A 16,684-nucleotide genomic window follows, 5' to 3' on the forward strand; every position below is an offset into this window, starting at 1 on the left:
AGATAGATAGATAGATAGATAGATAGATAGATAGATAGATAGATAGATAGATAGATAGATAAAAGGTAAGTACTAAGTATTATCTGAAGAAATATACCGATTAGGTATAGGATTAAGGAAAATACATTGTTCTTAGTTTAAAAATTAATAAATAAAACATTGAATTGCACAGTAGGCGAAATAAAAAAAAATCAAATTGATCATTATTTAATTTGATCACGTAGAACAGTAAAATATAACATATTTCCTTCCTTACAATGCATAGCGTTACATTAAGTTGCATTTGCTCTAAATAAGGCTCATTAAAAGCACTTTTAATTATCGAACACTTAAATCTTTTAACATATTCAACAAGTTCGAGTAAAATCTCAAACTGTTAAGTATAAGTAGCTCAGAAATAAAATACCACAAAACAGCTGTCAATGTAAAATATTAATGCATTAAAACCCAGTTAAAGGTGGACAAATTGGATGTAAATCTCGGATCAAGTTATTAGACACGTGCTTAGCAGCTAATAAATTGAGGCTTCTGTTCCTTCAAGTGGGGTCAAAGAGGAAAGATTTAAAGGTGATGGGGCCCCATCTCTAACAATTACGGCTTTATGAATGTCCCATAGATATTCATAGGGAAAATGTTTACTGGTTACAGGCATTTTGCTGAATTTCAATATATTCTCTAGCATATGCCTTAAAGAATAATTTATCCAAATGGATATTCCTTCAATTAATTCATGCATTTATTAATTTATTTTATTTATTTTTATCTATTATTCTAGAATTTAATTCATGGATATAGAACACGAGTACACTTTATTACTAATTATACGAGTGTGATTCATTTTATTTGGTGCACAAAAGGAAAAAAAATGCAATTTTGAAAATGCTCTTCGTATTTCTTATAATGCACAATCATAATACACAACTAAAAAAGAAACTTTTAAAATCGTAGAAAATTTGAGACAGGAGCATTAAATAGGTTAAATAAACAGGAAAAAAAAAGAGTTTTAACTAGTCAAGCTTCAAGATTTTTTAAGTGTGCCTCAATCTACATAGCATTACAGCTAACATTAAGGGAAAACTAGTTAATTTCTAAGAGATATTTCACTGCTACTAGTATACTAATTTTAAAAAGGCATTTAAAAGTTTTCTGACGAATGATGAGTTAACGGTTCTCTTAAATCATAGAGTGAATAGATGTGATGTGATATTTTAATTTAATTGTTAATTATTTACACATTTTTTAAAAATATTATTTTGTTAATTTTCTTTTTCATTTCTTAAACGAAGTATAAAATATTTGATAAACTTTTTAATCTGTATACCGAAATAACTTCATAACCTGATAAATTCAACTTCTCACGTTTCATCTTGAAAACTCTTGATTTCAAAAGCCTGAGCAAACCTATTATCCATGAACTATATAACTTATTATTAAGAACCTTATCAAACAAAACCTAATAAGTTATATATACTTAAACCTACGTTATTATAAACAAAAGTTTGATCTTATAACTTTGTTTTAAAATTACTAAACTGTAAAAAAAAATTCCGGATCAAATTACGGTAGAAAAAACTGGTACCCAGCGTGCAGCATCCGTAAAATCCATTTTTGCTGTAAAATTCCTCACCGTAATATTGTACAACTATATTTATTTAGTTGCAGAGATTCAACGATTTAACAGTAAATACTACCGTAAAAATTACGGTATATCAGATTTTGTCCATTAAATTTTTCGGTAAAAACGGATTTGACGGTAAAAAGTACTGGCACCCAAAATACCGGTACTTTTTACCATAATTGGATCTGAAATTTTTTACTGTGTAGTTTTTTTTCTTTTTCAAAAGCTATTTATGAATTTTAACGAATTTTTAAAAACGTCATAGCATGGACTTATGTTTCTCGATACCTTATTTAAAAAAGAACTCAAGTAAAGTTTACATTTGTTTTATATTAAATGAAAGATTATAGCGACTAATTTAATATTGTTTATTTTTGATCTTTCTATTTATCTCATTCAAGATAATAATGAGAAGTTTATCACTTTTCATATTTTCATCACTTGGGAGTTTTTTTTCCTGCTTTGAATGAGGTTTAAGAAGAGGGTAAAAATAAGATTCATGATGCAGTTAACATACCCTCTAAGACCTTTTTTACCCTCTTTTAAGCAGAAATAAGCCAAAATTTACCAGATTTCAACACTCGATAAATAGATATAAAGCAATTCGACGTCATATTTTTTTACCTAATTGGATACTGTCAACTTCTTAAAGCTAATTGGGATCATATTTTTAACGACCCCATTATCCATTAAATTGTAAAGGGAAAGCATTGTAAAGCATTATCACTTTACTCTAAGAAATTTCATTGAGTATAAATGAATAAAGCAATGAATAAATGAATGAAGTAATGAATAAATGAATATTAAATGAATGAAGCAATGAATAAATGAATATTAAATGAATAAAGCATAAAATAATGAAAAGCAATGAATAAATGAATATTAAATGAATAAAGCATATAATAATGAAAAGCAATGAATAAATGAATAAAGCATTATCTTAAAATTTTAAAGAACATTTAACAATTCAGTTCATTACAGCTTTTGCATTAACTAAGATCGTAATTATTTAAACCAGATTGCTAATTTAAATTACTTAACTGTTTTTAATGTACAGTATGTCAAAAAAGGACTAACCTGAATAACTTTTGATCTTATGATTGGACCTTTATGTTCTAGAGCTCAATATTAATAGTTCGAGGGGGTGAGCTCAAATATGCTAATTTGTGCAGCCGATATTGTAAGTACGAAATCGGACACAAAAACGTACTTTCTCTGAATAACCATACCTTTTTTATCGATAGATTCAAATTTCTGACTCCAAAAATAAAGGGGATAGCCGTAATCTGGGAAATATGGTCCTCATGGGTTGGTCAAGAGAGCGATCCAAAGTTTTAGACTCCTTAAGGTTAATTTTACTTTTTGCATATTTCACCATATCTTGAGAACTTTTTAAGTAAAATGACAAAAATTTGCACACAATAATAAAATTCGTTTGTCTAAAGATAATTTCATGTAAAAAATAACATTTAGTAAATATTTATAATTTTTTATTATTTTATTTATTAATTGTTGAAAAAGTTTTGAATTGTAAAGTATAAAATTTTTTACATCATTTCAAAATATTTAATTTTACATAGCAAAATAGCAATTGAAAAGAGTTGGTGATACGTTATATGCTGTGATACTTTGGAGGTTAGTGAGTTTTAACTTTCGGAATATAGAAAAAAAACTTTTCTATTTACTAGTGCATAACTTTGTTTAAATTTTTCTCTAAATTCTTGTTTGCTTTGAATAATATTTGCTTAGTCACATTAAATAAACGAAAAAATGAAGAAATTACTGCCTGCGTCATTAATACTATATACTGAGTCAATATGCATACATGAGTAAACAGCCTTATAGAAGGCAATGATTAAATAATATTTGGTGAGCTTTTGTATTGTTTTTATGAAAGCACATGAAATGATTAAACCACCGATATGGCTTTACATTACATACATTTACTATACATTTATATATTTATTTTTGTGAAAAAATATTGAAAGAAATAAGAATCACATATTTTATTATTTACGAAAAGATACAAAATATTTTGTTTCGTTATAAAGCAAAGTTGTAAAGGGTTAAGAAATACATTCGCTCTGAATCTTATTTTCCACTTAAGTTAAGGGAGAAAAATCAGTACTCTAGTTATCTGAAATGTCACTTTGAAGTTAAAGAAATATTAATTGCGAAACTCTTTTTTAGTATTTTTATAATCTCTTTACATGTCGTGAAGCAGAGAAATTCAACTAGGCTAGAGACAACAAATTGGTCGGCTTCTTATGTATACAAGCTCTTCTTACACAGATATTTTTTTTTTAAACTTTCATAAGGTTTTTCATTCTTCGTTTTAGTTTGTCCGAATGAATCAGTCGGCGTCTAACTGTGAAAAGCTTTTTGCATTCACTTGAATTAAATGAAAATAAAAGTTAGGAAAAAAATTTAATGATAATAAGACAAAACTTCAGTGAAAAAATTAATAGGAGAAGGCATGGGAGATAAAGGTCATTGGACCTAGCACAAAAAAAAAGTTTTTTCTTGACAAACTGTATGAAATCATTCATGATTTCGTTGTTAAATTTCTAACTGAAATAGATATAAATAAACCTTTAACTCATTTTTAAGAGTGATAAGGTCTCTGCCAAATGACTGCAGATGGTCATGTGATTGTTGATTTTAAAGAATAACTGTAAAAAATAACTGTAAATTCTACAGAAAAAAGTGCATTTTTCACAGAAAAAAATTGCTCTAAGAAAAAATTCAGATTTTCTTTCTGTTTTTAATCGTTACCCGAGAAATGGTAAAAACTCCGAGTTTTTTTTTTACGGACTTTTTCTGTATATTTGACTGTTTAAGCCTGTTATGTTGACAAAACTATTTTTCTCCCTAATCATGAACGGATTAAAACCATCAGTTCAAATACTAATTTTTGCCCTTCTGTTTTTTGTTTTTTGAAATTCTACTGAATTTACTTCCAAAATTTGAAGGTAATGAATAGTTTTAGAGAAGTAACAATACCTACCATTTTTTCTTTACTACTATTTTTTCTTTACATCCTAGAACTACCATTTTTTCTTTATCTGTTCACAAAAAATGTTATTTCTCAGTATAATGAAATTTAATGTTGAGTTATTGATGGTAGAGCTCAATGTTGATGGTAGAGCCCAATGTTGATGCTAGAGCCCAAATAAGTTATACTGTGCTAATTGTAAATTGTATTAAGAGCTTCCAAGCAAGATGAACAAATGTTGTTATAAACTAAGCCTAATGTAAAGGAAAAGGAAAAAAAAGCCTTCATGTTTATCTTAAGAAGGCATTCCTCCCCTTCTGAGGAATGTTATTTCCCGAGATCTATTAAGAAAATTTCTTTCAAATTTAATGATGGGTAAAAAAAATCGTGAAGAAAGTTCATGATATTAAAGTTTCAATTATTTTTTTACTCTACTTTTTCTGTTACTTTTAAATTCCATTCAATTTTATTTACTAACAAGCAAAGTTCTGAGCAATAGTTATATTACAACCTCCATGCATTTTAAAAATTTAAATCTGAAGAATCTTTTTTCGTCTGTAAATTTCACTGATTCTCACAAGAGAAAATTGCGCTTGAAAGAAATATTTAAATTTTTGAATGTATGTTAAATTTTTAAATGTAAAGAAAATATTTAAATCTCTAAAAATTAGCTATTAAATATCATTTATAAAAAGAATTGAATATCTTAAAATTAGGTTTTAAAGCTGACATTATATTATATTTCTACATTTCATTTTCAAATTTGTATTTATAAAAATATTTAAAATCGCTTAAATTCTGTTTATCTTTTTCAGGCATCTCCAACGACAAGCAATGCAAACGAAAGACGAACAAGTGGAAGAACAGGATGGCCTCAGCATGTCTGGGCACTGGAATTAAAAACTGAAAATCCTTCTTAAATTTCTAAGAGAAAGCAGATCATTATGAGTTGTACAGTCCCCGAATTAATCTGGAAGTGTAGCAGTTGATAAAAACTTCTTTAAAAAAGAGCTCAAATACCATGAAACGGAGAAAAAAAAATAGAACTTTTGTCAACACTAAAATTTTGTAAACTGCTACCATTTCGGAGATGTTTTGAGCTTATATTTACTTATTACTAGTTTATGCATCTAAAATAATATCACCGGATAAAAAAACTAGTCATTCTAATAGAAATCATGCCCAGCATCATTTAATATCGTATGATGTCTGTTTTGTCTATGATGTTTGTAAACCTATGATGTTTGCTTTTTCTTATTACGAGTTGAACCCGTTCACTAAGGTGTCCATTAACACGCATTTGCACGCTTACTTTGTAAATGGTTTGTTGTTTTTAGTTAACCTCTTAATTATGAGTGAACTGTTAATACCCTATTGTCGAAGAAAACAACACTAAAGTTCATTGAAGTGGACTAATATGTAACTGGTTTCTTGAACTTTCAAGAACCCTTTTACATTTCGAGTCATCTGCAAAGTATCCTGCCTCTTGAAGGCTATAGATAATGTATGAGACACATTGGAATAGCAGGTAAAATGCCGAAATCATTATCTCCCCAATTCTGTTGATTAGCGTGATCAAATTCTCAGCGAGTTGGTTGAACTGGTGCAAAACCCAGTAGGCACACTTTAAAAAACAAAATCCAGATAATTCACGAATGCGAAAGTGAAGTTACAAAGTAATAAATGATGCTTTTCGTGATTTCTTTTTAGGTAACTAAATTTTTGTCCGTTGAGATTACTTTTAGATGCAAGGTAACTACATTCACGAATTTATGATGCAAAGATAAACCAAAGAGTTATTTATGTAATATAGAACTACTAGAAGACGCATGAACGTTGAAGACTGATATTTTACGTTAAGAGAAAACATTGAATAACATATGTCAATGTATGATGGCCTTCAATGAATCCCCCTCCCTCCCCCTAATCACATAGTTATTAATGACTGCTTAACAAACTTTCACTTTAATCGTTTTTCATTTTTCTTATTACGTATTGGGAAAAATTGCATGAATATAAATTTCCCTCTTTTTTGTTAATTATTTTTACAAAATAAGATCAAGAAGCAATATAAGGGTTTAACTATAAAGTTATTTTTCATTAACTAACTTTATATTCAAAATATTATAGAAGCATAGTATCCTTTGTGTAATTTAAGAATTATGATTAATGTAGCACTTATATGAGTAAAACATTGCTATAAACTTTCAAAAACACCATATGCTAGGAAACTAAAGTAATATGGTTATGTTGCTTGCACAGTGGACAAAAAAAAAAGAAAAAAGATCGGATTCTTATATAAAGTTTAAGAATTCATAATAGTTTGGGATGCAGTGTTAATATATAATAGTTGAAAAGCACATTTTAGGTCCACAAATTTACGAGTTACATTTATTAATTTTATTTCTTTCTGATAGGCGTCACATTTTGCGATTAGCAGACTCTCGACATAATTAAACGATCAAGAATCCGAATTCATCGGAAATATCGATATCTCAAAATGTGTAGGACTTTATAGATTGTTCGTTAACTAATTGTTAAGGAACGTTATTTAAGGTGGGCTTTGCGAACTAATAAAATTCTCTTGTTCGCTGTACCTGTAATATTATCAGGTTATCTTTTCCCTTTAAATGTCATTGCCTGTTAAAATTAGTTTGATAATTTTCACTACTCATCATGTTATTTTACTCGCATGAGTCACTTTGTTGAAGGGGTGGTAAGTAATGTGAAAAGGCACAAGCCAAGTACCCTTAACCTTGCATAACTAGTGAAAATAAACTTATGTGACTTACGTACACTATTATATTAAAAATTGACTATGTCTTACCAAATGACTCTACTTTTGCACTAGCAATTAAATTAACAGTAAACTTTTTTTTTTATCTCTGTAACGATACGAGAAACATTTTTTTTATAGAAAGGCAGAACATCCACAGTTTAATAAGTGCAATGCACAAAAAAGCAGGACATCAACAATTTATTAAGTGTAACGTAGAAAAAAGCAGGACATCCACAATTTAATAAGTGCAATGCTTTTTGTGTTTTCTCGTCAAATTTTCTGCTCCATAAATTTTTTTTAATGTAAGTCGAATTCCCTCTCCCTTTTACGTAGTTAAAGACGTAACAGTGGACATTATAGATAGTCTCCTTAGGTGGGAACACAATCACATTATACTCATAAAGCAGTGTACAATCACTTTATTATTTCCCTCTCCCTTTTATGTAGTTAAAGACGTAACAGTGAACATTATAGATAGTGTCATTGGGTGGGAGCACAATCACATTATACTCATAGAGCAGTGTACAATCACTTTATTATTCCGTTATGTAGTACATACAAGGTTAAATTGACTTTACTTGCGATGCTGTATTTTTTCAGTGATATTCTGCTAGACTCTGAAGTAAAAAAAATATAGAATTCTTGTTTAAAAAAAAGATTATTACTTGTATGGTTGTATACTCGGTAGCAGGAACCCTCTATCATGGCAGAGGGCTTCGCAGATTATTACAGCATCTGAAGATTGTTTTTCATACAAGTTTTCTTTTGATTTTTAAAAAGCACACAAACATATGAGGAAAATTGCTGATTCTTCTTTTTTTGAAACATCTCTAAACTTGTTTCCAATAAAAATAAAAATGCTGAATTGAGAGAACACCGCAATGAACAAAAAGTAAAAGCAATTTTTCTGTTACTTGATTACAGGCTTCTAGGAACAGCTGTATAGAAATTTATTCCATATATATATTTTTTGTAGTACAATTGCATAAAATTCAACAAAGTTTAAATAACAAAGTTCAGATGTATAATTTTAAACACAGAGAAAAAAATTCTGGAAAAATTACCGTGTTTTATGGTTACATTTCTGACATTACGACATTACATTTTGCTATTTGTTAGATTAAACTAAATTTGTGCAATAATAATCTCTGTCTAATTGCGTTGAGGTCGCAGCAGACAAATTTGGATTTATGATGTTGTTAGTACTGCAGATTTCCTCTGTACATTTTGCTGCCGGGGTTGTGTAATATTTGTGTGCTCAATGTTATTCAATAGAGCTCATAAGAAAATTTTTGTGCAAATTTGCACAATAAGCTTGACAGCTAAAGTGTTATTATTATATGAAATATATTATATGTGATATGTAACTGTGTTGTTTTTGTAAGAACTCTTATTAAATCTTTGAATTAACTTAATAAGAGTTACATTTTTGATTTAGTTAAATAAACCAAAGATTTTTGATTATTATAAACATTTATTTTTTGTAGATGTGATTTATTTAAATATAGTAAAAATGAAACATGCGCGATGCTTGTGATTACTTAAAGTAAATCATTCAAAGTAATTAAGTCTGAACCTATGTAGAAAAATCTAATTTTTCGGTTCATTGTGATATGACTATGTCATCGTTCACATTCAATAATAATTTATAACCTACAATGGATACAAAATTATAGAACTTGAAGTAAAACAAGAAATAAATAAAAATAGTAGCGCATAAGTTATTCAAAGTAGTTAAGACCCCATCCATGTCCAAAAATCAAATTTTTCGATTATATTTCGACACATAGGAAGCGTTACATTGGAAGAATTTAAACTTTTTTTATCCAGAAAGTAATAATGCAAATTACTTAATTTTTTTTATATGACATGCATTATACGCTTGTTTTTTAATATAATTTTTTTTATTAACGGATTCTGTCATACAAATTATTCAAAGTAATAAAAAACCAATCTATCTCGGGACGGATTATAACGGATTCTGTCATACACTTTAGAAACTTTTTTTAAAGTAAGGAAAATTGGTCTAAGCCACTACATGATGGTATACCTTAGACAGTGGTGACATCTCCTGGATCCGTTGAGAAATAATGTTGTTTATTTGTGCTCGTCTGCGCATGACCACTGAATAGTGGAAGTGAGCAGGACCACAAATGCATCATACGGAGTACGTTTTTCTCGTCTCACTTTTGAATATAATTCTCTCACCTGTACGTACGTCATGATATTTTGTTACGTTAACTGATTTTAAATTAATTTTATACGATGGTTATTGAATAAACCTTTCTTAGTTTTTGCTTAAGAATGTAGTCCTTTTTATTAAGGTTGTGCTATACAATTATACTTAGCCTATAATGGATTTTTTAAAGCAAAAAACAATCAAAGGTTTAATAAACAACTACCATATGTTGAACCTTAGATTATTGAATGTTACTCCAAGGATAACATTCATTTAGAGTTCTTTTCCTTTGAACTTGATAGTTGATTATATTTGGATATTCATATAATCAAAACTTGATCTCCCTGTTGATCTATGGAATAAAATAAACGTAATATCGAAGAATATTTCATTTTAATATTTAAAAATTTGTAACTTCAATAAGAACATAGTATTTTTTAAACTCGGTGAGTAGCTTAGTTCAAAGAGAATTGCGCCAACTGGACCTGTTGCGCATACTTTAGACGGTTCAAGGATACTATTAAGAGACTGGTCCAAGGTATAACATGCATGCACTTTTCTCCGTACTTAAAAAGGCTTAACAGAACAAATTACTTAACTTAAAAAGTTGGTTTTTCTTTTAAAGAGAGTGTCATTTTGGTACTTAGCAACCTCAATTTTGCTTTCAAATGGCTCATTCATTGCGAAATAGACCAATGGCCGTTACCACCATAACACAAATTTTTAGGAAACCTTTTTTACGGAAAAGTGCAAACAAAATAATTTTATAAATTTTCTGGATCAAAATTACTATTAGGGAGCATTTTGAAATTTGACTGAATTTAACAAAACGGTGAAACAAAAGGTTAGTATGTTCCTACGACTACAATTTTTTTATTTATGAGTTATTTTTTTTAAATTTAGGGGTAATTAGAAAAAAAAAGTGAGAACCATGTAATTAAGCTATTAAAATTTTGAAAATAAACATGTAAGTATCTAAAGAAATTCTATTAAAATAATTGTTGGAGAATTTTTTTTTCAAATTTCGGAAATTTTTTACAGGTAAATCACAACTTTTACCACCGCAACTTTTTTTTCTTTCGCAATGTTAAGTATCATGCTTTTCAGAACACTAAAAGAAAATCAGACTGATTTCTTTTTTTATCGTTAAAAACAAAGTTTCCTAACCTCAATTTTTTCACACAATGATAAATATTACATTTTTGACATTTCAACATAAAAAATCAAAAAGGTGATTTTTTTATATCTTTAAAAAAATAAAAATTAGCATTCAGCCAAAATATTCCTAGGCATTTTTAAAGTAAAATCAAAAGATTTTTCGATCCAATATTTTTTATTTGTGCATAATGTTAATACCATACTTTTCGAAATACAGCAAATAAACAATGTGTTCTTAGTTCATGCTACCAAAAAAAAATAAAGGGTTTTACGTTTAGCCAAAATATTTTAAACTTTTTTCGGAGTGAAATAAAAAAGCGCCTTTAACTTTTTATGTTAAATATCATGCTTTTTAACATAGAAAATGCTTTTAACATTAAAATGCTCACAAGATGTTGAGAATGTAATTTCAGACATTTGGTTCAAACTGACCTATGTTTTTTATTAATGATTAATATAATCTACTGGATGATTAATATATTTAATTAATATTACATATATTACCATTATATTGAAATTTGAGAGTCACTCCTTATTAGTATGCAATAACCAAAAATTACATTCATAATACCACTGCTTGCTAACATATTGTTGGCTCTATGATAACCTTGCCCTTTCAGAAAGCTTTTGAAAAAAGATTTATCAATGTTAAAAGGCTGGCAGTGTGCATTAATTATCATTATTTGAATAGAAATGAAGAGCCGAACATTTTTTTTAGTTTTATCATTCAAGAATTTATTGTTTTTTTGTCTTTTTTTGTATTTCTACTATTTACTTTATTTTCCGAAAAAGTTGGCACTTTTAATTTTTTTAATATTCGTTGAAAGGTATGAGAAAATATTAAAGGAAAAAAATTGATATAGAGACTTTTTTGTTTCACTCTAAAAATATTACTTTTGCTTAAAATTACTTTTTATTTTTTTAATGACCGAAACAAAAACATCCTCTTCATTTCTTTTGATATTGAGAAACATGATATTTAATATAATGAGAAAAAAATTGAGACAAAGGAACTTCGTGCTAAAAAAAAACTCTTGAAGCATTTGTGACTAAAAACCATTTTTAAAAAAAATTTTAATGACAAAATTAAAGAAAAGGAAATACCCTCTTGAGTCTCTTCGTGTTGAAAACTGTGATATTTAAAAGCAGGCTAAAATATTGAGGGTGTAAAAATTGTGATTTCTCTGTAAAAAAAATTTTTGAATTTTACAAAAAATATTTTTTAAATACTTCTGTATTTTGATTCCAGCATTTTGATAGTTTAATTACTTAGTTTTTACTTTTTTTCCTAACCCACTAATTAAGAAAATTGACATTTTTAAAGTTCTTTTTCATCATGTATTTTTTATACAAAAATTTTTATAATGGAAGCAATGAGGTTCTTATTTTTATTTTGGTTCACTTCAAATGGAATGTATCAAATATAAGTTCTGTTGTGTTTTATTTTCAAATTGTATTGATAGAAAAAAAGACTTCTCAACAAATAAAAAAAAAGTTCTTTAGTGCAAGACTTAAAATTCTGAAATGATTGCCAACATAGCAGATAATACTTGCTGTTACAGTTATCAATTATTTATACCAAATGAAAAATTTTTCATCTGTGTGGCGAAAATAATTGCACTAAACAAAAGTACAGTGCGCAAATAAATAAATAAACGGACAACACTGAATAACTTTTGATCTAACAATACGATCTTCACATTCTAGGACTCAATCTTAATAATTCGAGGGGGTGACCTCAAATACGATAATTAATTAGTGCAGACATTATTTAAGGTTACGAAATCAGACTCGAAAACGTACTTTCTCTGAGTAAACCTACCTTTTTTTTACGACGGATTCCTATTTTTGATCCTCAAAATATACGGGTAGCCGCATTCTGGGAAATATGGTCCCAATAGTTTGGTCAGGAGAGCTGTCCAAAGTTTCACCCTATAATGTTAATTTTATTTTTTGCATATCTTGCCATATCTCGAGAACATTTTAAACGAAATAAAAAATTTTTGCACATTATTATAAAATTCGTTTATCCAAAGATGATTCAATGCAAAAAAAATAAATTTTAGTTCATATTTATTATATTTTATTTGTTACTCGAGAGCTTTTTAAAGTGCAAGGTATATAATTTTTACATCATTTTAAAGAATGTAATTTTTTTTCCGGCAAAACCCAAAATTTGAGCGGAATCGGTCAAATAGTTTTTGAGAAATCCAATTTTAAAATTACGACTTTTTTAAAATTCGACATCTCGGGAACTATTCGACAGACTTTGCTCAAATTTTGTATTTTGCCATTTAAAATTAAATTCTTTAAAAAATGCAAAAAAGTACTTTACAATTTAGAAATTTTCCGACTATTAAAAATAAAATAACAAAAACTAAAAGTTATTTTTACTAAAAGTTATTTTTTGCCTGAAATTATCTTTGCATTAACGAATTTTATATTAATGTGCAAAATTATTTTTAATTCGTTTAAAAAGTTTTCTAGATACGGTGAAATGCGCTAAAAATGAATTGACATTAAAGGGTTTAAACTTTGGACTGCTTTCCTGACCAAACTATTGAGAGCATATTTCACTGACTTCCCTATATTTTGGGGGTCAGAAAAGAAATCTGAATCCGTCAAAAAAGCAAAAGAATGTTTTTCAAAGAAAGTACGTTTTGGGGTCTAATTTCGTAACTTAAATAGCGTCTGCATTAATTAATTAGCATATTTAAGGTAAAACCCTTGAACCATTAGATTCAGTCCTAGAACGTGAAGATCCGACCATTAGGATAAAAAAAAAAGTTTTTCCTTGTGGTCCTTTTTTGCGCATTAGAACACTTTTTCTTAACTATAGCTAGAGGGAGGCACAAGGTTACTTATTTTTATTCTATTTTATCAAAATATTTAAATTCTTTGGTAATCAAGCTCCATGTTAAAATTTGAAGAAATTGTTATACCATAATCTGTTTAACTTCAAATATCCCGAATATCCGACTCTTTAAATCAATTTTATTTTGCATAATGTAACACACACAATTTTAAAGAAAAGCTGTTTATTATAAAGCTACTTTTAAAACGCTACTCGCAGCTTTATAAATATGAACAAATAATTTTGTTTACAAAATATCATTCACTTTATTTAAATAGCCAAGAGTGCAAACTTTTCATTCTTAGTGTCTAGTAATAGATCGTATTTATTAAATAATTTGCCAAACTACTTTTAAGCTTCAACAGAAAACTAGAATAATAATAGTTTATAAGTTTCTTTCCTTTTTTTCGTGGTATTTGATTTACAATGCTCTCAGTGAGGCGAAGAAAGAAACATGTTGTATCTGTCGGCAACGTTTTATGTCTTGGGTTACTATTTCTAGTTCAGTTTGTTATTGCGATTTTCTTTTACTTCACCATCGGTTGATTGTAAATCATGTTGCAAAGACAGGAAGTTCTTTAGCATAACCAAGCGATTTGATTGAAGAAAATTGTAAACAAATTATTTCTTTTTTCTTAGACTCCGCCAAAACTAACCCATTCTTTATTTGCTTGTTGCAAACAGGCGTTTTAAACACAGATTTCCTTATTTTTTTATTCTGAATATATTACAATATATTTTACTATAGGGAATCATCCTGTGCGATGCACAGTTTTCGAAATTGTACTTACGGCATTGTTATATTACTATAATTTTAATTCGAGCGTTTGTGATTATCGAATAAGTCTTTATTTAAAGCAGATATCTTAGAATATATCATGGTATGTATTTTATTGGGTATGCAAAGTGCGAATCCTTCTTGAATTGTTGGTGGTCTCAGTTGCTATTAAATATTTACAACTAACAAATAATTACACAATACAAATAACTTGTTAGAAACAGTCGATCGGAACACATACTTCCTTATTTTTCTTGAATATATTAAAATATATTTTACTATTGATAGTCTTCTTATGTGAAGCGCAATTTTCAAAATTATACTTATGGCATAGTTATTTAAATATAATTTATATTCGAGTGTTTGCGATTATCAAATATGTGTTTGTTTAATGCAGATATATAAATAAATAGCATTATATGTATTTTATAAGGTATGCAAATTGCGAATCTTCGTTGATTTGTCGGTGAGCGGCCTTAGCAGCTATTAAATATTTAAAACACTAGATTTGTAGATAGATTAAACATACACAAGATAGAGTAAAAATTTTGTTTAATTTTGTTGAATATTTTTGCAGTTATAGTAGGAAAATACAGGGTGCCCCAAAACAACCGCATAAACTCTGCACAGCTAGATTCCTCGATGGGAGTACATAAAAACTGCCCAAAGAAGCGTTCCTGTACGATCCATAGTTTACGAGAAAAATACGAAAAACAAAGTATGATGTCACTGCCGGTGCAAGAGAAAACACTTTATTGAATATATCAACAGCAGTATACAATGCACAATTTAAAGCAGAATATGCGCGGCGAACGTTTTAAACATTATCATCTTGAAAGTTATGCAAATACTGTTGTTGATACGTCCAATAAAGTGTTTTTTTTTTCCTTGCACCGGCAGTGACGTCATACTTTGTTTTTCGTATTTTTCTCGTAAACTATGGATCGTACAGGGACGCTTCCTTGGGCAGTTTTATTTTGTACTCCCTACGAGGAATCTAGCTGTGCAGAGTTTATGCGGTCGTTTTGGGACACCCCGTATAAGAGAAAAAAATTAGTTGTTTTTAAAAATGTCCATATTTAGACGACTATTTAAGCTAGGTTTGCGAACTTTATGCAATTATTGCATATAATAATCAGATTAATTGATATAAGTTACAAGCTTATTGCTATATATTTTTTGGCATAGGATGTTCAAACGCACTATTTTTCATCTGTAATATATAGCAAGACCTTCAAACATCTAAAAGTTTTAAATTCATTGATTTGCATAAGAAATCGCATGGCTTAAAGACTTCTGAAGTTTTTAAATAATTCTTAGAGTATTTTTTAAGAAATAGTGAAAAATGAGTTAGTATAGAAGTGTATTCATAATTTTGTCCAACCCCTGTATTTCAAGCTAAATATGTAGTTCGACATTTTTCTGCTTAATTAGAGCAACAATATCACGTGAAATAGTTAAATTGGTATTTTCAAAGTATTCTCGAAATACTGAACTCTTAAATGTGTTCTTGTTCTTTAACCAAAAGTCTGTTAAAAATTACATTATTTCACTCAATATATAAATATACTATAATTCACGTATCTTGTATTAACATCAGTCACGAATTTCGTACTTCTAGTTATTTTGGAATATTTGTCATTATACGACTCTTTTAATTTTTTTTATCCCCAATTATTTTAAACGGAATGACGTGGCTGGACAGGCCACTAAGGTCTTTTCGTAGAGCAACTGCATGGTCCCCACAGGACAAGCGTTGAAGGCCTCTATAATAGGCAAATCACAAACCCCTCCCTCCTTAGCAGGTGCTTTTGTAATATTTGAACGGACTCAAAATAAATATTTAATTAGCTTTTATAGGCAATGCAAGGGTTTTGTCTTCTTAAATAGATGTATTTCATCGAAAGCGGAAGAAATAGTGGTCACGACGAATTGTAGTTACGACGAGTTCAGCTTTAGACGAATTGGGCCCCGAGTTAAACCGTGCCAACGACAAATGTTGCTTGCGACGAATTATTCCCATGATAAATTGTCACCATAATAAATTGTACCCACGACAAATTATTGCGTCAATTCGTGGCAGCGACACCCTTTTCAAAAAAAGCATATTGCCTAATTAAACCACAGTGGCATCGTGGCTCGAATTAACTTATTTTTTCTATATAAATCAGCACATTTGCTAAAATCAAACTCATGAAACCCTTTAAAAAATGTAACATGTGTTACATCAATCATGAATATCATGATGCATTTTCTACATTTAAAATACCAGAAAAAAAAGCATTATAATTTATTAATAATTTATAAAAAGAATACTTCATAG

At 28.6% G+C, this 16,684-nt stretch overlaps 1 protein-coding gene across 1 annotated transcript in view; it reads left to right on the plus strand.

Annotated features, from left to right (window-relative positions):
• The window catches only part of LOC107443767 (heart- and neural crest derivatives-expressed protein 2), a 32,615-nt gene extending 23,746 nt beyond the window's left edge, over positions 1-8,869 (plus strand). Inside the window, exon 2 of the mRNA XM_016057736.3 lies at positions 5,429-8,869. Within this exon, the coding sequence (XP_015913222.1) occupies positions 5,429-5,533 (105 nt within the window). The 3' untranslated portion in view covers positions 5,534-8,869. The remainder of the gene's footprint in view (positions 1-5,428) is intronic.
• The last annotated feature ends 7,815 nt before the right edge of the window (positions 8,870-16,684 follow it).

Source organism: Parasteatoda tepidariorum, chromosome X1, assembly GCF_043381705.1.
Source record: "Parasteatoda tepidariorum isolate YZ-2023 chromosome X1, CAS_Ptep_4.0, whole genome shotgun sequence".
Classification (NCBI taxonomy): Eukaryota; Metazoa; Arthropoda; class Arachnida; order Araneae; family Theridiidae; genus Parasteatoda; species Parasteatoda tepidariorum.